This window comes from Myotis myotis, unplaced genomic scaffold, assembly GCF_014108235.1.
Source record: "Myotis myotis isolate mMyoMyo1 unplaced genomic scaffold, mMyoMyo1.p scaffold_m19_p_12, whole genome shotgun sequence".
Lineage (NCBI taxonomy): Eukaryota > Metazoa > Chordata > Mammalia > Chiroptera > Vespertilionidae > Myotis > Myotis myotis.
In genome coordinates this window covers 1,741,533-1,763,279 of record NW_023416316.1, presented here as the reverse complement: position 1 = coordinate 1,763,279, position 21,747 = coordinate 1,741,533, and the positions used below count along the sequence as shown (strand labels likewise).

The 21,747-nt window shown below is 52.5% G+C and overlaps 1 protein-coding gene across 1 annotated transcript in view; it reads right to left on the bottom strand.

Annotated features, from left to right (window-relative positions):
- Window positions 1-21,747, bottom strand: part of MED27 (mediator complex subunit 27) — a 140,700-nt gene that overhangs the window by 75,033 nt on the left and 43,920 nt on the right. The window contains exon 3 of the mRNA XM_036329309.1: window positions 10,235-10,365. Coding sequence (XP_036185202.1) covers window positions 10,235-10,365 — 131 coding nt within the window. The remainder of the gene's footprint in view (window positions 1-10,234; window positions 10,366-21,747) is intronic.

Genomic DNA, 21,747 nt, shown 5'->3' with positions numbered 1-21,747 from the left:
ACGGAGCGCACACCTAGCCTTGGCTGACGGAGCGCACACCTAGCCTTGGCTGACGGAGCGCACACCTAGCCTTGGCTGATGGAGCGCACACCTACCTTGGCTGACGGAGCGCACACCTAGCCTTGGCTGACGGAGCGCACACCTAGCCTTGGCTGATGGAGCGCACACCTAGCCTTGGCTGACGGAGCGCACACCTAGCCTTGGCTGACGGAGCGCACACCTAGCCTTGGCTGATGGAGCGCACACCTAGCCTTGGCTGATGGAGCGCACACCTAGCCTTGGCTGACGGAGCGCACACCTACCATGGCTGACGGAGCGCACACCTACCTTGGCTGACGGAGCGCACACCTAGCCTTGGCTGGGGGAGCGCACACCTAGCCTTGGCTGACGGAGCGCACACCTAGCCTTGGCTGACGGAGCGCACACCTAGCCTTGGCTGACGGAGCGCACACCTAGCCTTGGCTGACGGAGCGCACACCTACCTTGGCTGACGGAGCGCACACCTAGCCTTGGCTGACGGAGCGCACACCTAGCCTTGGCTGACGGAGCGCACACCTAGCCTTGGCTGATGTAGCGCACATGTAGCCTTGGCTGATGGAGCGCACACCTAGCCTTGGCTGACGGAGAGCACATCTAGCTTACGGAGCGCCCAACAGGTGCTCTCAGAGCGAAGGTATAAACACAAACAGAAACAAAGGTCCAGATGGAAAGACTGGAAAAGAAGCCAGGACCCAGGACTTCCCGCTAGCTTCCTGTCTCGGCCCGCACTGGTCAGGGTGAAGCGGGAGCAGCAGCGTCCCCCTGCCCCTCTGGTATGACAGTCCCGCCCAGCGACCGATCCCAGGGCAGCTACTGGCTGCACTAACATGGCTCTCAAGGGGAGACGGGATCTTTTATGGTACAACATCTATGCTAATGAGGCATAAGGCATAGAGCATTTAAAACAAAATGTCCCTCTATTTATTCTCCACAGACAGGTTACTGCATTAATATTGATGAGGCCTCCGCCTTCATGCCTCCCAGTTTCCTCCAGCCCAGAGAGAGGGAGGAGATAAGTAACATGAGCAATGAACTCTCCCAGAGCCCACTCAGTCACCTGCACCTGCCACCGGGCTCATCTTCCTGATCCCGCTGGCACGCACCCTGCTCGCCAGCTGGGGCGGCTGCGCCCACGGCGGCCTGAGCCTCCGGCCCCGATCCTACCCTCCTCACTCAGCAGGGCGGTCTGATTGTAAGGCCAACTCCTCACCGCGGGCACTTCTGTCAGGCAAGAGGCACCTGCTCCCAGGCATTGAAACACCCAGTGCTCACTCTTCTACTTTACGATGACGTGAAAACCAGAACCTCCTGTAAAAAGATGTTCACCCCACCAACTCGGGGGTGCAGACGCGCGTGCATGTCAGAGCATAAAGGGGAACTAGCCTGTAGGGCCCATTCGCTCAGCCATCAGTACCTGAGCCAAGGCTGTTTGCAAAGGAGTCACAGAGCCCTGGTCCCCCAGGTGGTGCCGTCTAATGGAAGCCCAGGGTGGGCAGTGGCCGTGGCCGTGGCCGTGGAGAGCTGCAGGGAAAGCTCACGGGAGGTCTGAGCCACTGACCCACACTTTCCTTCCCAGTCAGTGACGCAGACTGCGAGACACGCTCCTTCTTGCCCTGCCAGAAGCGTGAGCACGGACGCACAGAAGAAAGGGCATTTCAGCCTGGCCGGTGTGGCTCGGCAGATAGAGTGTCGGCCTGTGGACTGAAGGGTCTCAGGTTCGATTCCGGTTGGGGGCACATGCCCAGGTTGTGGGCTCAATTCCCAGTGGGGGCTGTGCAGGAGGCAGCCTATCGATGATTCTCTCTTCACTGATGTTTCTATCTCTCTCTCCCTCTCTCTTCCTCTCTGAAATCAATAAAAATATTTAAAATAAAATAAAAAAGAAAAGAAAGGGCATTTCAGGGGCTTTTCTGAGGCCTGCTCCGGGCCCTGCAGGAGAAACTGAAAAAGCGAAAACAAGGCCGCAGTGAGGTGCGCGGGGAGGAGGACTATTCGCTCGGCCGCACAGTGTCTCCCACTCGGCATCAGAACCCATGGGAACCCACCTCAAGTGGACAGCAACCAAAGCAGCAGCAGGAAGGGCGACGGGCTGGTCAGTTACCCGGTACAGCCCCATCGGGCAGGGCCCTGTGGACAGGGCGGCTGCTGCACGCAGCCCTGAGCACCAGGCCTCTGACACAGGCTTTCTTTCTGTCAGTGCAACAAGGTGGTGCAACATTTCATAGCACCTCTCCCCTTTCCCGGCCAGTTATAAAGCCTTCCAACAGCCGGCCACCTGTTCCTAAACCCACAACCCTGCACAGAACCAACAAACCAACGACGGAACCCTATTCTGTGGACAAGCAGACAACGAGTCACAGGACGGGTGATCCAGTCATCGGATGCCCCCCCTCCCTTTTTTTATAATTTCAGAGAGGAAGGGAGAGGGAGATAGAGATAGAAACATCAATGATGAAAGGGAATCATTGATTGGCTGCCTCCTACATGCCCCACACCGGGAATCGAACTGTGACTTCCTGGTTCATAGATCGATACTCAACCACTGAGCCACATGGGTGGGGCTCAGGCGCCTTTTTGGGGTTAAGAATGGTCCCCCTCCCTGGCCGCTCCTGGAGACAGCTCCAGTCTTGCAGGAAAGCAGCAGCCAAGTACTGAGTCCGACGCTTAAACACGGGGCTAATAACTGAGCTCCGAGGTGTGTTATTGGGCACTGATCTCTTCCTTATTAATACGGCCCCGCCGGAGAGGTGTCTCGTGTTCCAGAGGCAAACACTGTTTCAATCTTTAATTACATCCTCCATTTCAGCTCTTCTGGGCGTTGCAGCCACCAAGACCAGGGCTTATTTCTTTATTACACAGCCTCTCCGTGGCATTTAATGAATATTGTTACTTAATACTTGCCAATAGGGAAAGAAGGATTTAGCGAACTTCTGCTCAAGTTTTGATGACTTTTTCTAAAACTCGGGAAACTTACAGCTGCGAAGTTCTCTGTGCCTTTCGGGGACACTCTGTCCAGGCCACACACTTGCTCTGCTCCCCGGCCCAAGCGGAGGGGAGTCCACCTGGGTCACTCCATCCTTGGAAAAAGGGACCCAGGAAATGATGCCCTGGTTCCAGAAGCTCATGGCAACGACCAGTGGGCTCCTCACTCACGCTGTATTCACTGGCCTCTGTGCAAAGGCAGCACCCGCCCCCCCCATGAAAATATTCTCGTCCATGTTCCTGCCACCATCTATGTGGAAGCATTTAATTAGCAGCTTATCAGCATAAACAAATTCTGCCCTCGACAAAACACCAGGATCCTCCGGGGACCGAGCCACCAAGAAGGAAACAGCGCCCCTGACAGAAGCGTCACATTCAAGTGGCACCGCATCAGGGTTCCGTGACAGCCCAGCCACGCGAGACGTGGCGCCCCCTGTGCGGCTCAGGAGGAAGTCAGCCACGGACCAGAGGGTGACGGAATGGCCAGGGCGCTGCGGAAGGTGTTGTGCCCAGATTTCAAGGTTCCCAAAAAGCCCACCAGGGAGCCAGCGAGTCTGATGCAAAAGCAAAGAGTCCCTCATTTCGAACTAGTTCGGCTCCCCAACCACACTCACTGATGCAACGGTAAGCCCAGTGGCCGAGAGAGACCGAAGCCTGATGGGACGGGGGTTTTATAGGAGGGTGGAGTAAGAGCAGGAGAGGGGACTGTGGGCCCTGCCGATTGGCCAGGCGCGAGTTGGTGTCTCATTACACAGGATGTAGTCATATTGATGGCGTGCACTTCCCTTGATTATCATTGGTTAGTCCAGAGAAATCCTAGGCGTGGCCAGCAGAGGCCTGGGCCTCTGGGAAGAAGCCCCCACCGAGCACATGGCTCTGCCCAAAAATGGAGGACCCAGGGCAAGATGGAGGGCGCAGTCCTTGCCCCCCCAAGGGCGAGCTGAGCCCGGGCTCCAGGGGCCAGTCCGGTTGCCGGGGGTCCAGCAGATCGACCAGTTCTAGCCCAGACAGGAAGTCCACGTCCTCCGTCTCGTCCCCGGGGGTGCCGGCAATCGCCTCCTCCTCCATCTCCTTGGGCGAGGGCACGCGCCCTGCCCTGCCACCGCCGCTGCCGTGCGGGTCCGGTCCGGGGGCAGCGGGCGGGTGGCGGCCTGCGCGGGGCTCCCACTGTGGGCTGGGGAGTCGGTGCCCGAGGCTGCCAGCAGCGTGGCCAGGCTGTGCCTCATGGGGCCCGGCGGCCGGCCCACGTAGGCCCCGCGACGACTCGCCTTTTCAAATGGCCTCTGGTCCCGTCACGTCATCCGGCCACGTACCCACCTTGGTCTAACGTCAGCGCCCACGATAAGCTCCTGCCCTTTCCTCACGGGCGCAGCACAGATCCAGCCGGGCTCTGCTCCCTGATGCTGCTGGCCTCACGCTAAGCAGGGCAGATGGGCTCCGCCTCCCGGGAGCAGCCGGGGGACCGCCCTGTCCGTGGGAGCCCGCGTAGGACTTGCAAGTCGGTGATCTGGGGAAATGGTGCGCAAGGCGGTGGCGGAACATGAGTCCCTTTCGGTTCAACTCCCGGAGCCACACTGGTGGCCGCGCTGAAGGCTCAGGCGAGGCCCTGGTGTGCACCGTGTCACTTCCCTGTCACCTCCTGAACCAGCAACGCTGCCTCCCAGCCCACCGGGCCTGTGTTGTTACTCACACCCGAGGCAGGTCTGGGAGAGTGGGAGGGGGGGAGGGAGACGCCTGAGCTCGCGGTGGGGGGGGGGGGGGTTTAGACAGCCCCGCAGCAGAGGTCAGGCTCCGCGCACACCCAGGAACACTAGTCAGCGAGAAGATGGACGGCACTGACACGTACAACACAAGTGAGTCTCCAACACCAGGCGGAGCCAAAGAAAACTGTTCTGCGTGAGGCCATTTCTGTGGCGTCTGCAAGAGGCAAAACTAGGGTGCAGGGATAGAAAGCAGCCAGTGCTGCCTGGGCGTGAGGAGCGCAGCCCAGTAGTTGCCTCCTCCAGGGGGTCCTGCTGGGGAGGGGCCACCGGAGCAGCGGGTGATGAGCGGGGTGGTCTCCACGGAGGTGGGTTGGGTTGGCGTGCTTGTACGCTTGTACTCTGCTAGGATGACCCAGGACGAAGGGGGACACGGATGAGGGGGAGAGAGGAGACCAGTGCGGGGCTGGGCAGGGGGTGGGCCAGCGGGGGCTGTGCTTGGCTGGGCATGTGGTAGGCACCTCCCAGGGACTAACAGAGGCACCCATGAAGGCAGATGTGCCCTTGATTTAGCAGCAGGACCTTTTCAAGAAAGAAAACGTGATACAAGAGAAACAGCCTGTCTCCACAACTTCCAGGCGATGAAGCCGTATTTTTTATACTAACCTTTCTGTGAAACCATTGACTTTTATTCCCTGGAACAGGAGTGAGCTCTGTGTGCAGAAGAAGAACAGAGAGGAGCCTTCAGCTCGCTACCGCCCAAACCCACGTTTACCGCGCCCCAGGGCACACTGCTCCGTCAAGAAAACAATAGCGTCTCCTTCAAAACATTCCATGGGCCCTAGTTTTTGGCTGAGAGCATCGGCCTACAGACTGAAGGGTCACGGGTTCGATTCTGGTCAAGGGCATGTACCTTGGTTGCAGGCTTGGTCCCCAGCCCCAGTCGGGCGCATGCAGGAGGCAACCAATTGATGAGTCACTCTCACATCGATGTTTCTCTCTCTCTCTCTGTCTCTCCCCTCCCTTCTATTCTCTCTACAAATCAATGGAAAAAAATATCCTTGGGAGAGAATTAAACAAAAAAGACCCCCCCCCCCCAAAAAAAAGCCTCCACGTGAACACCAGGAGCCGGGGGCGAGCTGCCGTCAGTGCCCTCTGAGAGCTCACGTGATAAAAGATCTCTCAACATGCACATCTGTGTCTTCTCACAAGCTTCTTTGGAGGGGGAGCCAGCTCTGGGTCACTGATCCCACCAGTCCTATAGGAACACGGGAATCTGAGTGCTGCATTTAAAACAACACACCGCCCCAGGCGCCTGCACCCCTGCGGGCCTGTGGTCTCAGCACTCAGGCGCTGCAGCCTGACTGCCCTCTGGTTGCTGGCAGGAGCCACTGCCCACACCCAGCAGTCCCTGCCCAAACCCAGGGCCACTGCCCACGCCCAGGAGCCCTTGTCCAAGCCCAGGAGCTCATGCCCAAACCCAGGGCCACTGCCCACACCCAGGAGCCCCTGCCCAAGCCCAGGAGTCTGGCATTAAGTGCCGAGCAGGGCGAGTGAGGGCCCAGCCAGGTCCTTCACTGCCGCTTGCACTAGTTAAAAAGCAAACCTGCTCCCTTAATGAAGCAAGGCCTCCCCGCCCCTGCCCTGGCAGACGGGAGCAGGTGGGGGGTGGCGGGCCTCCCTGAGCGGGTCTCTCAGTGCCAGGCCCACGGCCATCTCAGGCACGGCAGGACCATCATTAGACGTGGCACTTTGCTGATTCCCTCCTGCCTGTTTGTGCCTGTTTCCACTCTGCGCTTCCTAAAAGCCAACATTATACCTGCCCATCTCCAAACCCCCAGCACAGCGCAGAGGGCCAGCCACGTGAGGGCCGAGATGTTTGCTGGAAAGTAACTGCCTGGGCTCCAGCCCCGCCCGCTCCCCCTGCAGTCTCCGGCCCCCTTCCTTCCCAGGGGTCTCCTCCCTCCCCTGGCGCATCCTCCCTGGATGCCTGGCCCACGGGATCGGGTGGCACTGGCGCTCCGTGTCTCCGAGGCTCCGTCATCAAAAGCAGAGACGCGAGGGCTCTCGTTCTCAGGCTCCTGCTCTGGGAGACGTCACCCGCGAGGCACGTGGATGCACCAGTCCCTGTGGAGAGGCCTCTGTGGAGTGGAACCAGGTCTCGCATCAACAGCAGCACCAGCTCGCCCGCCAGTGAGTGCGCCACCTTGAAGTGACCTCGGAATCCCAGTCCATCCCGCCGTGGCTGCAGCCCTGGCACTGTCCGAGCGCAGCCTTCTGAGACACCTGAGCCGGACCACCCAGCGCCATTCCCAGGTTCCAGACACACAGAAAAGGTGAGAGGCTGTGCGTGCTGGCGCTAACCACTGCACGCTGGGGCAGTTTGTCAGACAGCAACAGGCAACGGACGGAGCAACCTGGGAGGGTTTCGGTGTGTTTCATAAGGGAGTTCCAGGGGTTTTCCTAATGACGAAGTTATTTAATAGTTATGCCGCGCTTACAATACAAACTTCAAATTCGTATTCTACAAATACAACTATGCCACGGGTGATGAATATGCAACTTTAAATATTCTATTTTACCTTAAATCTAACAGCTCCACCAACAAATACTGAGCTGTGATATAGAATGATATCCAATCCTTTTTAGAGGTTGTTTTTTGGTTTTTAAAAATTATACTTACATGTGCAGAGAAAACAGTCTAGAACAATATCCATCAAAACCTTAACAATTTTCTCTGGGTGAAAGTCTTATTTCTTTTTCTTTTTTGTTCTCATTTTTCCAAAAACCTAAGATAATGCATATATTACTAGTGTCCTATTTCTAATTAAAAATGTTTATAATCCAATCAGGCAGCAGCGAAGTCTTCTTGGTGTTTCTGTCCTGATGTCTGCACAGTGAGTGGCACATCGCAGGTGCCCCATGAAAGTGCCTGAATGGCCTTCAGCTACAGACCCTGACCCCGGGGCAGCAGTCCCACACAGGCTTTCCAGGATAATGTGAGCCCAGAAAGCCCCATGATGTGAAAAGGTGACAGTCAATTCCACAGGAAACAGGCTCCCAAGTATAGGAAATCATTTCAAAGTCATATTCTTAGGACACGGCAACCACTTTTCTCTTTGAAACGGGGTATTTGAGTGATTCATTATAAATGTATAATGACAGTTGTAAGCACCTCTTTTTGCTGGCATGAGAACAGAGTCTGTTGATTGCCTTGGTGCTTAAAATAGATTCCAAGTGTCCTCATAATAGCATGTCACCTGTAAGCAGGTTTCAAGCCAATGCAAATGAACAAATGCTGAACAGATGGACTGAGCACGGACTTTTGTCAAGAGAGAGCTAGCAACACACACGTTTTGGCTCCAGTCTGACGGGACCATTAGAAAACCTCTCACTCTCGCCAGAGTCTTGCCTCAGTAGACAATCCACGCGGAGAAAATGACAAGTTACAAGGCCCATTAGACTTCTGAGAGCTGGAAGCTGAGATTTAGTTATTTAAGTTATTATATATTTATTATTTTTTGTTGCTGTTAATCCTCACCCAAGGATATTTTTCCACTGGTTTTTAGAGAGAGTGGAAAAGAAGGTGAGAGACACAGAGAGAGAAACATCGATGTGAGAGAGACATATCGATTGGTTGCCTCCTGCACGCGGCCGACCAGAGCCGGGGATCGAGCCTGCAGCCAAGGTTGGAAGTTGAGATTTCCAGAATCACCACCTCAACACATGAGGACAAAAGACAGAGTCACATGCCTAAGAAGCTCTCTGCCCATAGTTAACACTGTCTCGCGTCACTCAAAGAGGTGGCCCCTGTCGTGGGAAAATATGGCACCTGTGCCTGCAGCAGGCGCACACTAACCTGCGGGAGGCCAGCTGGTTCTGTCACTCTATCCTGGAAGCAAATGTTAATTGTGAAGAAAACCTGAAGATCACCAAGATGTGGTCCACGGTGTCCGCACGAGAGGGAAGGTCCCCGTCGCCCTGTCACCCCCCAGCTCCACACTGGCCTTTCTCCTCTTCACTCTCCAAGCTTCCCCCACGTCCACTCCCACCACCCTCCATGCTCCCTTCCTAAGCGCCAGTCATAACCAGAAATGGCGGCACCACTGAATTTATTCATGTGTTTAAGGGTTCCCTTTTGTTGGCCTTTTCCCCCAGTAAACGAAAAGCTCCAGGAAGATGGGACCACATCTGTCTTCTCCGGATTTTATCCCCAGAGCCTAGGACAGTGCCTGGCAGGTAGCAAGCACAATAAGTGTTTGCTAATCAAACAGAAAGTAAATGAAGGCAAACACCTGAGTTTCATCTGCAAACACTCTTCTGGACCGGACATTTTTAAGTCAGTTGGTAACTAAGGATGTAAATGAAATAACTGCAGGGCAGGATGAGCCGGGGAATGTGTTTCAAGTCCAAGTCCAGCCTTGAAGAGGACTGCCCCTCTCGGGAGGGCACGTTCTGACAGGAAAGCTACCAGCAAAGACTTGTGTCCACATTTCTGATCCCACATCACCGAGTGAGCCTGCGTCCCCACCTAGGGGCTCCTGGTACAACAGGGAAGTGAATGAGCCACCTGTGGCATTTTGGAAGGAATACTACCCCGTTACAAAATGAACCAAAAAAAGCTGATACGAAATATTACATATTGTGTGACCCGTCCAAATGAAGTTCAAGACCAGATACGTTCACGAGTGAGGTCGGATAGTTTTCCACTTGGGGAGGGAAGTGGCATGCATACAGACTGGGATCGGGCAGTGGTGGCCACCTGGATTGATCCGGCCAGAGCTACCTGGAGGTGTACATGTGTTAAACAATTACCAAGCTGCACACTTTGTGAGCTTTTTACAGTTCTCTCCTAGTGGAAAAAAGAAGAGCCATATATTCCTATTTAAGAAGAAAACAGGTGCCCAGCCGGTGTGGCTCAGTGGTTGAGCATCGAACCAGGCAGTCACAGTTCAATTCCCAGTCAGAGCACATGCCCAGGTTGCGGGATCGATCCCCAGTGGCGGATGTGGAGGAGGCAACCAGTCAGTGATTCTCTCTCATCATTGATGTTTCTATCTCTCTCTCCCTCTCACTTCCTCTCTGAAATCAATAAAAATATATTTAAGATAAAAGGAAAGAAAAAGAAGAAAACAGGTGAGCCTAGTGCCCATTCTAGCGGCAGCCCCAGCAGGTGGCTAGGCAGCCGTAGCCTTCAAAATGTGCTCCTGGCTGGCTGGCCACTTACCCTGTGCCGACTGTGGAAATGGGACAAGGACACAGAATCAGCTATGAGGAATCTTAAAATCCTACGTGAAAAAGTCACACACAAAACACATGCACTAAGAGCTGTATTTTAACTGCTTCAATTAAGATCTATGCAAAATATGTTAACTGTCTGCTGGGTTTCTAATTTTAACAGATACTATTTTAAGAGAAAAAAACAATCTCGCAAAAATAACTTTCAATTAGCCAAAACCAAGCACACACAGAGCTGGCCCAGGACAAAAGCCCTTGTTCTAGGGGTTACTCACTGAGGCGGCAGGACGAGCGTGGTGGGCTGCGCCTTGGGCCGGCGTTTCGCAGACACTCCCATCTGGTTAGCAGAGCGTTTCAGCGACTGTTGATTCAGAAGGCCGGATGCCAGGCCTGCATGGTACTGCAACTGCCCAGAAACAGAACAGGAGAAGGAGAATGACCCTGGGAAAGGCAGGGCGGGGGCATTCAACTAGCAACACCATCCATGTTACCCCTTCCGAACGTTTCAAGTCATTTCAAATACAGTGGCTGGCCGTTTGCTTCAAGGAATGCAGGGAGAGGGAGATAATCAGAGAATAGGAAAAGAAACACGAATGAGGTTGCTCGGCACAGCATTACACGATGAAGAACTGGAAACAATCTCAATACCCAACAATACCCGGGGAATTGGCTAGAATATTAAAAGAACTTTCTATCATTTTGCTGAATTGAAAAACAAACCAATAGCTTACATTTTAAACAGAGAGACACTCAAAACGATGCTCTCTAAATATTTATAGTGTGTTTCTAAGTGGTAAAATTAGAGTAATTTTTACTACTATTCATATATGCTTATGTAAATAGTTTTAAAACCAAGGTCATTCTTTATAAGAAGATCCATTCGTTCTTAAAGATTAATTAGTTCTGGGAACTCTTGCTACTGTCATGTCCTGCTGATACTAAAAGCCACATAACTCACTGTACTACAGCAAACCAGGGGCAGAAGACCACTTAGGAACAGATTCAAACATATCCGGAGTCCGGGTTCAGAAGGGCTGGGCAGTGTTCTCAGTGGTTAAGATACAATATCAACCATAATAAGTTCGGGAAGATATGGATACAATGGGCACAGGCTCCCTGGGGAGAGGGGATGAAGAAGTTACTCTCACGCCTCGCACACAAATGGATACAGCGGGTAAGGAAGAGGCGCACTGTGAACGGGCTCAGGGCCAGCTGCCTTTGCTTTGTTCTGGACAAACTGCTGAGCTGTGAGTTTACTTAGGAGATCATTTTACTTCTCTAGACCTTAATTTCTCTATTGGAAATGAGAAGTAATATTGCCTAATTCTAAACCAAACAGGACTTTAAAAAAATCCACACCGTTGAGCTATAACTTACATAAAATACAAAGTACATGTTAAGTGTCCAGTTTGATGAGTTTTGATATGTACGCATCTGTACAATTGCCACCCAAATCAAGACACAGACGTTTCCATCACTGCAGACACTTCCCTTGTGCTCAGTGCAATCTCCCAGCCCCCAACTCCTACCACCAGGATATTCTGATTTAAAGACAACTAATTCTCACTCGTTGACAAATGAAGCTTATATTCAATTTGACATGTGATATTGACTCCTATCTTCCTTTTAAAATCCCATACTTTTGTATTTTAGGTCCTAAGAGCTGTCATCAATCTGTCTATAATAAAATTATCCTTGAAAGGTATCCCAATTTTGAACAGATGTAAACAACACATTCAAATGAGAAAATGCCAACCTGAGAATTTGGACTGAGACTATTTATAACATCTAGTATGTTTCCTCCTCCTTTCTCAAATTAAGCAAGGTCTTTCAAACACTTATTTGGAATTAACTGAACGTACAAATAGTAACTCATTCTGAGTCACTGAATCAATTTCTTTTCAAAATGCTCTTCAAAGAATAGATTTCCTTTGCAGAGTCGGCTACGCGGCGTACAGCTCATGGTAATGAAACTGGTGCGCGCCGGCTGAAGGGGCTGGGCCCCGGATGCAAAGGGTAATAATGTTGGGAAAAAGAAACGGCCTCCCCTAAAGCCGCCGGCTGCACCCAGAGAATGAGAGAAAACCCAACCACACGAAAGGATCTGCTTCTTGCAAGTGGCTACGAAGATGAAGGCAGCCAGGCACCCAGCGAGCCTGAAACGTCTGTTTGGAGCATCCATATTGCTTTTTAACAGCCTCCTGATTTACGTGGTCGATTTGCTGCGGAGCCTTATGGCTGCACAATACAAGACAAAGATGTATCACATTCATAATAAAAATGGAGCTCCCCTCATGGTGGAAAAGGGGGGCATAATTTGGCTTTAACAACTCATCTTAGACCAATGAATTTTGCTCAAATTTGTTTTTCTCCTACAGAGTTCTTAAATGGGAAATCAATGGCAGCGAGGGACAGTACAAGTTTGAAAGACAATGTTTCAAAATGTCAGCTACTTGGGTTTCGATCCTTCCCACCAGAATCTGCAATGAGTGCAATATGCACGGGGCTTTATGGACTTAAAGGGAAAGACAGCTTGGCAGGGGTCCCCTCCTGGCTCAGGGCGGCGGCTCTCCTTGGCTCTCCTCCGCTCTGTACCTTGTCAGGGTCCGTGCAAGCTCAGCCATTCCGGCCCTGCTGACTCTCTGAGTGGGAGAGGCCTGCTAACTAGGCAGAGTGGCGGGGTGATTTTGCCCACCTGGCATCATTTCGATCATTTGCGCAAACAAACAAACAAAAGAAAAACAAAACAGCAGAAATGCATGCTGGCTGCTGGCTGTCTCTGGAAGGTTCCTTTGAAGCCTCTGCATCTTGGCCAGCCTCAAAGGACCCGGCACCCCGAAGGGCACATGTGGGTGGAAGGACTCCTCTCCCCAGAAAGCTGACTCACGGTGATTAGATGACATCTGTTAATCACGTACACTTCTCCCAGTTTCCAGGAACACCGCTCCAATGTCAAGATCTATAAGGGCCCCATTAAATATTTACTGAAGCATCTTTATAATGGGAGAAAGGGTCAAAGTTAATAAAACTGACAGGCAGCTCCTGTCCAACTGGATTTATACATTATTTAAGCCCTAAATACTCCATTCCACGAAACAGTTTAGATCTGCAAAGCTCCTGGAACACGTGCCTTGGCCAAAGGTTTTAAGCAGCAGAAGGAAGTGCAGCTAATCCACAAATAAACATTAAGAACACATCACTCTCCAAAAGTCCTGCCGTAAGTTTTCAATTACAGGTTCTGTAATATTTTCTATAAAAATGCACTTCAATAAACATCCTTTGCTCCAAATGTCCATGGCATGGAAACAACTGTTTCAAAAAGCAACTTATCGAAGTTCTAATGTGATTTTCCTACCCAAGGTCAGCTTTCCACTAACCAGCAAGAATAAAGTGGAAGAGGGAGAAAAATGCACTGATCTATTCTTTTAACTCCCAGATCTTACAGCTGTGAGGAGGAGTGTTTATGCGGCGGGGGTGGGGGATGGGGGGGGGGGGGCTTGCTAAGTGTAAGTTATCGCTCAGTGCTAAGCGATTTCGGTGTGCCCTGGATTTTGAGAGCAATTCTCTCAGTTCCAACTTGGCTGTCTATTAATGCCCGCCCCCTTTTTCCTCTGACGGACCTGGGATTTTCTGTCAGTTCCCAACCCGAAGCCCTTTCTAATCCATGTCTGCTAGTGACCCCTGGACCTGGGAAAATTTCAACAATTCATAGTGACCTGGGGAAACACCATTTAGAATTAGGAGAACCTCGACTTGGTGAATGGGTTTTAACTAAGGCTGTTTCTGTGATGTTTAACCTGCAAAGGTGCCAAGCGTTGCCAGGGGTCCTGATAAACCTAAGGGCCAGACAGAGAGCAGCGGGAGGAGAAATGACGCCTGGAAGCCCGCCGCCGGGCTCTGCCTCTAACCACAGCTGTGTCCACATTTCAGGACCCTCCCTACGGGCACAGTTACACCCTCCCCCTGACCCCCCCAGCTCTGGATTTCTAAAGAAGTTACATGGGCGTTTGGTTTCACCATTGTTCTAAAGCAGTGGTTCTCAACCTTCTGGCCCTTTAAATACAGTTCCTCATGTTGTGACCCAACCATAAAATTATTTTCGTGGCTACTGCATAACTGTCATGTTGCTACTGTTATGAATCGTCATGTAAATATCTGATCTGCAGGATGGTCTTAGGCGACCCCTGTGAAAGGGTCGTTCGAACGCCAAAGGGGTCGCGACCCACAGGTTGAGAACCGCTGTTCTAGAACCTCTTCAGCTTGCAGGCGACGGTCGGTCGGACTCACACCCACGCCCGACGCACAGGTTGAGAACCGCTGCTCTAAAGGCTTCTACCTGCTCCAAAATGGACAGAGGACATGCTTGCAGTGGGCAGCAGTTTGAGAAGAAACAGGGTTCTAAGGTCAGAGAAAGGCCCCAGAGGAGCCCCCCCCCGCCCCCCCGGAGGAGACGCCGGCCCAGGAGGTGACCGGCCCGGGTCACCCCTGGCTTAGGAAGGCGGGCCACTCGGCAGTCACCCGCAGGATGAGTGTGCCGCACCTTTCTACCTGGAGGAACGGCTGGCATGTGTCGTCTCTGCTCCAGCAACGAGACAGTGGCTCTTCCTCCACGGGGACCCCGACGCACAGGGGCCCCGCTGTGCCCGGGAGGCGGTGTGCCCATCACCACACTCGCTAGCCCCTGTCGCTCCCTCGCTCTGACCTCTTTAAGCGCTGACACGCCTGCTTTTCCTCCCTGACTCCAGCCACCACCAAAGTGGGGAGTTTGGGGCAGTCTCTATCCTACCATTTTAAGGTTTTAATATCATTCAAGGTAAAAAAAAAAAAAAAAAAATCATACCTCGGAGAAAGGAAATTATAGAAATGTCAATATTGTCAGAAAATCTAAATTCTAGACTCAGCAGTAACACATCAGCCTTTTCAGCAGCTCTGATCTGTGGTATGATGGGGCCATCATGCTAGTGCCCAGTGGGTTTACAAGTCCCTGTACTGTCCGAGAATCACGTGTGCAATCGGTTTCCACGCAGGGTCCTCTCTGGAAGTTTGTGTGACAGCCCAGGAGAGCGACGAGAAAGGACGCCATCCGTGCAGCCTCACCGGCCCTCAAACACGGAACCGAACAGCCAGAGCTGCTGGCCAAGGAACCTGCTCACAGCCCCAACCAAGGACAATGACACCTGCATCAAGTCACCGCGGGTGGCTGGGTGTGGGCCTGTGGCAGGTGGGGGGGTGGGGGGGGTGCTAGTCTGAGATTCTCACACAGTCCCATTCCCCCTAAACCATTCAACACCCCATCGCCACTCTGAGTGGCAGACCTTTGCCCTCATTGCTGAGTCTGTGTTGTTTGCAGCTAATGAGCGAGCACCATGTGTGCTGCTAAAGCGCTGCCTCTTCCTTTGAACGTGACTCGAAGGAGAGAAGCAGGCAGCCAGCCTGGTGCTGTCTGTGCCGAGGAAAACAGCCACAGAAAACCCCATCCGTCTAATTGTGTTGCTTGGGTTTCTCTCTAAATATCAGATAATGGTATTAGCTTCTTCCCTCCTTTTATCTCACAAGGCTTCTTTCAAATAGCCAACTTTTTTTAAAGAAAAACAACCCTAGATTTGAGCCTTCGTGGGAAAATGATCTTTCTATTTGGTCAAGCGTCCAATTTATTCGCCTATTTGTTCTCACGGGGAAGCTAGATTCCAGGCCTTTCAATTACTACGCAGGCAAGACACGAACCAGGGCCGAGTCCCTGCTCAGCGGAGTGTCCCGGACATGCTAGTGCCATGTACTGCTTTCTTCCCACATACAAACCCGCACTGTCTACGCTGCACCAGCTGTCAAAGAAGTAAACAGAGAGGCCGGGTGTGGCGTTTTCCCTCCTTGGTATCCGTGCTCTGGGGGCTGTGTAGACGGTGCTCCTGGAGTACCCGGGACTCACACCTTTATTAATAGAATGCCGCACAACTGGCCCGTTTACACCACAGCTGCACGCGTGTCACCAGATGTCAAAGATGCCAATCAGCGGGGGAGGTATCACTCATCTCTGAACAGATCCACGAACAAAGCCAACTGTGCGTGTGGCTGCAAAAGGAGGAAACGACCTTCACAGGACCCTGGTAATGCGAGGAAGACAAGCCCGGCCGGCGTGGCTCAGTGGTTGAACGTCGACCTATGAACTAGGAGGTCACGGTTCTATTCTCGGTCAGGGCACATGCCTGGGTTGCAGGCTCGATCCCCAGTGTGGGGCGTGCAGGAGGCAGCCGATCAATGATTCTCTCATCATTGATGTTTCTATCTCTCTCTCTCTCTCCCTCTCCCTCTCCTTTCCTCTCTGAAGTCAATAAAAATATATTTTTAAAAAATATTCTTAAAAGAAACCAGCAAACATGATTATTTAAAAATCACCATTCTGATAACTATAACATAATTAGATACTAGCAGCTTCTATGAGGCGTGAAAGTGATTGCTATGTGCCTCCTCATGTTAGAATTGGTTGGAGAGTAGAAGTCCCAGGGTCATGAAATGACGATTTCTGCTTTGGCACCATTTCACTGTCACCTTCAGATGCAGCCCTCAGCTCCCTCTCTTCCTTCCCTCAACCTCGGCAGAAGGGGCCACGGGGCCACGTGTCCCTAACTTTGACAGATACAGAACTATGACACCAGACACGGAAACTAACAGGAGTGGAAGCCAGGGGACAGCTGCTTTGCTTGGAGGCCTGTGAGGACAGGAGTCAGGAAACGGGAGGAAGCATTTGGGAAGACACATTTTTTAAAATGTTTTTATTGATTTCAGAGAGAAAGGGAGAGGGGGAGAGAGAGAGAGAAACATCAATGATAAGAGAGAATCATTGATCAGCTGCCTCCTGCACACCCCCCACTGGGGATTGAGCCCACAACTTGGGCATGTGCCCTGACCAGGAATCGAACCAGTGACCTCTCAGTTCATGGGTCAATGCTCAACCCCTGAGCCACACTGACCGGGCAAAAGACACATTTTTTTATTGATCATTTAAAAAAATATATATTTTATTGATTTTTTTACAGAGAGGAAGGGAGAGGGATAGAGAGTTAGACATCGATGAGAGAGAAACATCGATCAGCTGCCTCCTGCACACCTCCTCCCGGGGATGTGCCCACAACCAAGGTACATGCCCTTAACTGGAATCGAACCTGGGACCTCTGTCCGCAGGCCGACGCTCTATCCACTGAGCCAAACCAGTTAGGGCATTTATTAATCATTTTTAACCAGTGCCTTTTCGCTTCAAGAACAGGAGGATTAAAGCCTGGTGACTGAGAGGTACTGGTGGGCGATGGGTCGGCAGCGCAGAGGTTAGGGCCCAAGGCAGCAGGGCCAAGCGGAGGCGGAGCTCTGCAGTCAGACAGCTCAGCCCGCGACTCCCCACAGCGCTGGGTGTCCTCTCCCTCAGCCGCTTCCTCAGCGCCCGCAGGAACAGAATGATCTCACAGCACACAGCTCTTGCTTGTGGCCCGCGCTGAGGCAGGCGTTGCCAGTCAGTGCCTTTCCCGACCTCCCCGCGGCCCGGGAAGGAGGTGCTGTCAGCCTTCTCTCCCAGAAGAAGCAGCACAGCAGTTGTAGGAATTAAGCAAACGCCTGAGCACGCGTCCTGCACGCACACAAAGACAGGGCCATTCTTGCGATTATCAGTCACTAGCCCAGGAATTCGCCTCCTCCAGCAATGCCAGCGGTGACCGAATGCTCACAAACTGATCAGATGATCATCTTTTAATCAAATACTGTCACCCTCAACACGTCAGGCAAGAAACGGTGAGTGTAAAGGGAGAAAGGACCCACGAGGCCTCCTGAAGGAGCTGCTGTGTTGAGAAGGGAGCCCAGACTCTGGTACAACCGAGGCTCAGCAGGGCGGTGCCTCCTGGGCCGCCCGCCTCGAGCTCTCCAACCGAAAGGCCCGGGGGAGCCATGGGAAGCGCCTCTGATACGCTGCGGGGATTGTTCTGATCTACACACAACCTAAATGCCTGGAGTTGGCTCAACCTCGGTGCCTTAAACGACCGGGTGAGGAAGACGTCCTTACGCAGCTAAGAAAGTGCTCAGCACCGGAAGATCAAAGTCTCCCTCCAGCCCAGAGCGCTGGTCTCCTTACAGGACCACTGACGTCTCACTGCGCCTGAAGTCTGACTGTCTACACAGGAAGTGTGAGGAAAGGCAAAGGAGGCGCCAGCCTACGTGGCTGGATTTTCCTCTGATAAATACGGGGCTGCGATGCCTTTCTTTTGTAAGGAAAAGAGCAACAGTCATCCATCCCAATAGTGGGAATGTTCTTGGTTTGAGATGAGCCACAGATGAGAGTGAATTTTCTATGGATCAGCATGACCGAGGCGAACTCCACTCACCTCCCTCTAATTAGAATGCAGGGACGGAGTCAGCTGTCTGGGTAGAAGTCACAGGGCCCTCACTTAGCCGACAGTGTGACCTTGTGCGTTACTCTACATTCAAGAGGTTCCGTTCTCTCCTCTTACTGGGGGTAACACTGCTGTCAATATTACTTAATTACTCTAGAAGGGACCTGGGATTTCACTGAGCAAAACCCACTCAAGTTCTTAGTCAGTGAGGGTTAAGTACGTGAAAGTGCTGAGCAACGTGGCTGGCACGCAGTTCACACTCAATACACGTTAACTATGATCAGTAACAGGCTGAGGTTGCTGAGCCGTGAACAACTAGACTGAGCTCAGGGGTGACGGAGCCAATGACTGGAAGGCCTTGCTTCTGACAAAACCAACCAACGCCCTAGAGGAGGTGACCGGTGGGAAACAGGCCTGTGGGGGATGGGCGTGAGGGAGGGGAGAGTAAGGATGGCTGGACTGACAGGGAGCTGGGCCTCTGCTCCATGTGCAAGTGACTTACTCCCATGATGCTTTGCAGCCCTCCTCAAAGTTTCTGAATTCTGTTGTGATGAACAAGCAAACTACCACAATGGGAACCAGCAGCAGCCAGCGAGGAATGCCTTAAAATACTTGTTGACTCACTGACTGATTTCAGAAGCCGGTCTCTACCTGGCACCCCCAGGAATACGCCTCAGAGGGGACCCTCAGACAAGTCGCAATTAGCTCGCTGGCCCAGCACCTGGACTTAGGCTTTCAAGCATGGATGCGACATGCTTCCAGCAGCCAGGGCTTCCATCGTCCCAAATCCTGTGCAAAATCTGACTGTCCCGTGCGCGTGCTTTGAAGAGTGGTGCGAGAGCAGGCTGGGGCCCAACAGCAGAGACCGAAGAGCTTTTAGAATTCTGATCTCGTCGGGGGCTAACTACAAGTACACGTGATTAAGCAGACACAGACCATGTGTTGCGATGGTCTTCAAATAGTTAAATTTTCAATCTTTACAAAAAAGAAAATCCATCAGATTTGATTGATAAGTGTACTTTTTAAAACTAAGAGTAAAAAAGTGAAGATTGGCAACATTTTTCGCCATATAATTTGCTTTCTTTGCCTTTTTCCACAGCACTGCACATAAATCAAAGAAATGTTAAAGAGACCCATACATCACCAACTGGCATTTCCAAACTATTTACCAAGTCTTTAGCAGACACAGGCCAGGGTACGGAGACCACGACCAGAGAGGCTGAGCTAACTCTCCAACACTGTCAGAGAGTTAATTAAGTTTACAAATAACTCTCCAATGAGCAAATTATGATATTTAATAAGAACAGCCTCCATGAGCAGGGTTACAAAATAGGGAGGGGGTGGGAAGGAAGACAAGCCAACAGTTCTTCACACAAGAATAATGCAGATCTGAACAGGCTGCCTCTCTGAGTAAGCACGGAAAGCTGGGAACAAGGGCGGGGGGGGGGTTAAAAAGTAGGAAACGGGCTTTCTGAGCCGCATTTTGCATCGCTTTTGGGGGGAAGAAACCAGACAAAAGGCATGGCCCAAAAGCTGTGTGACCTGCTCCTCAAGGTGGCACAGCGGCAGGAGAGGCGGGTTTAAAGGCTGCATTTCCCACAGAAAATGCAGGCTCCCCACAGGCAAACACAGTGAGTCCTCACTTATCACCAATAGGTTCTATGACTTAAGCAAGACGTCCAAAGAATACCAATGTTACCAGAGAATAATTAATATAAACAAGAGTGATGTTCCTATGGCATCTCAATGCTATTGGAGTTGTATTGAAATTGGTGGTTTATGTCTGGTTTCCAAGGACAGGACGGGGTGCGAAGAGGCTCAGGTTGCTACACAAAGGACCACAGGCTGGGTGGGTACCAACAGCGCTTGTTTCTCCCATTCTGTAGACTGGAGCGCAGGGGCCAGGGGCCAGCAGGCCCGGTTCTGGGCGCGGGCCCTCCCCCTGGCCTGCACACGGCCGCCAGGTCACTGTCACTTCTTGTAAGGATACAAGTCCCATCATCAGGGACTTACCCCCCTGGCCTCATCTAATTACCTCTCCAAGGTCCCAGCTCCTCATCGATCACCTGTGCATTGGGGGAGGGCACAAACATCCACTGGGCGTCTGTACCAGGCGACACAGCCTGGTGAGTGCCCAGCCGTGTGCGCCACTCCTGGCTCCAGAGCCTGGCTTGGTCTCGGGACATCCTCCTCGCCCCCCCGCCCCCGCCTCCAGGGCACTGCCTGGCTCTCGCCACCCAGCACAAGGGTGGTGGCTCTCATTCTAATGGCGCTGCTGCTTCTTTGAAAAGTTCAGCTTATACCACCGCCACCACCCACCGGTACTCCTGCACCCACCAGTACTCCTCCACCCACCGGCACTCCTCCACCCACCGGCACTCCTCCACCCACCGGCACTCCACCACCCACCGGCACTCCTCCACCCACCGGCACTCCACCACCCACCGGCACTCCACCACCCACCGGCACTCCTCCACCCACCGGCACTCCTCCACCCACCGGTCCTCCTCCACCCACTGGTACTCCTCCACCCACCGGCACTCCACCACCCACCAGTACTCCTGCCCTCGACCACACGCTCCAGGCAGCTGACCTGACCCCAAAGCAGCAGGAGGGCGCCACTGAGGGGCTCTCAACCAGCTGCCGCCACAGAGGGCCAAGGGCCAGGCTTCTCCTCAGGAGCCGGCGTTTCATTCTCTCCCTCCTCCTACCTGATGAACTATCACGCAGCGGCCTGAGGCCAGGGCCCCAGCAGGGCAGTCCCTTCCAAATCGCCAACGTGCAGACGTCTGCGAGTTGCTCAGAGCATGCGGCGAAAGGAGACCCTTCATGGGAAACGAAAGCCCAGCACAAGGAAATGTGCTTTTTAAGAAACAAAGTTAACATGCTGCAAATCTGTGTGTAAAAAAAAGCAACCTGTATTCAAAATATGCTCTGTCCTAGCTGGTTTGGCTCAATGGACAGCGCATCTGCCTGCAGACTGAAGGGTCCCGGGTTCGATTCCAGTCAAGGGCACATGCCCGGGTTGCAGGCTCGATCCCCAGTGGGGGGTGTGTAGGAGGCAGCCAATCAATGATTCTCTCTCATCACTGATGTTTCCATCTCTCTCCCTCTCCTTCCTCTCTGAAATCAATAAAAATATATTTAAAAAACAACAAGCAAACAAATACACAAAACTTATTGACTCTTGAAATTGCTGGGCTAAAATGGCCAGAAATAAAATAAACCCCCGAGCTCTCCGGGTGCCCCGCCGGAAAGAATAGGTGTGTTCGGCGCACTCCCTCCGCTCCCCACTAAGATGGTGGAAAGGGACAAACCAGCGCTGCCCAGGGTAAAGGGCAGGAGAGGGATGACACGGGAGAGAGGGCAACGCCGGCTTAGGAGACAGGAAGCCAATGGCCGAGCTCCCTCGCAGA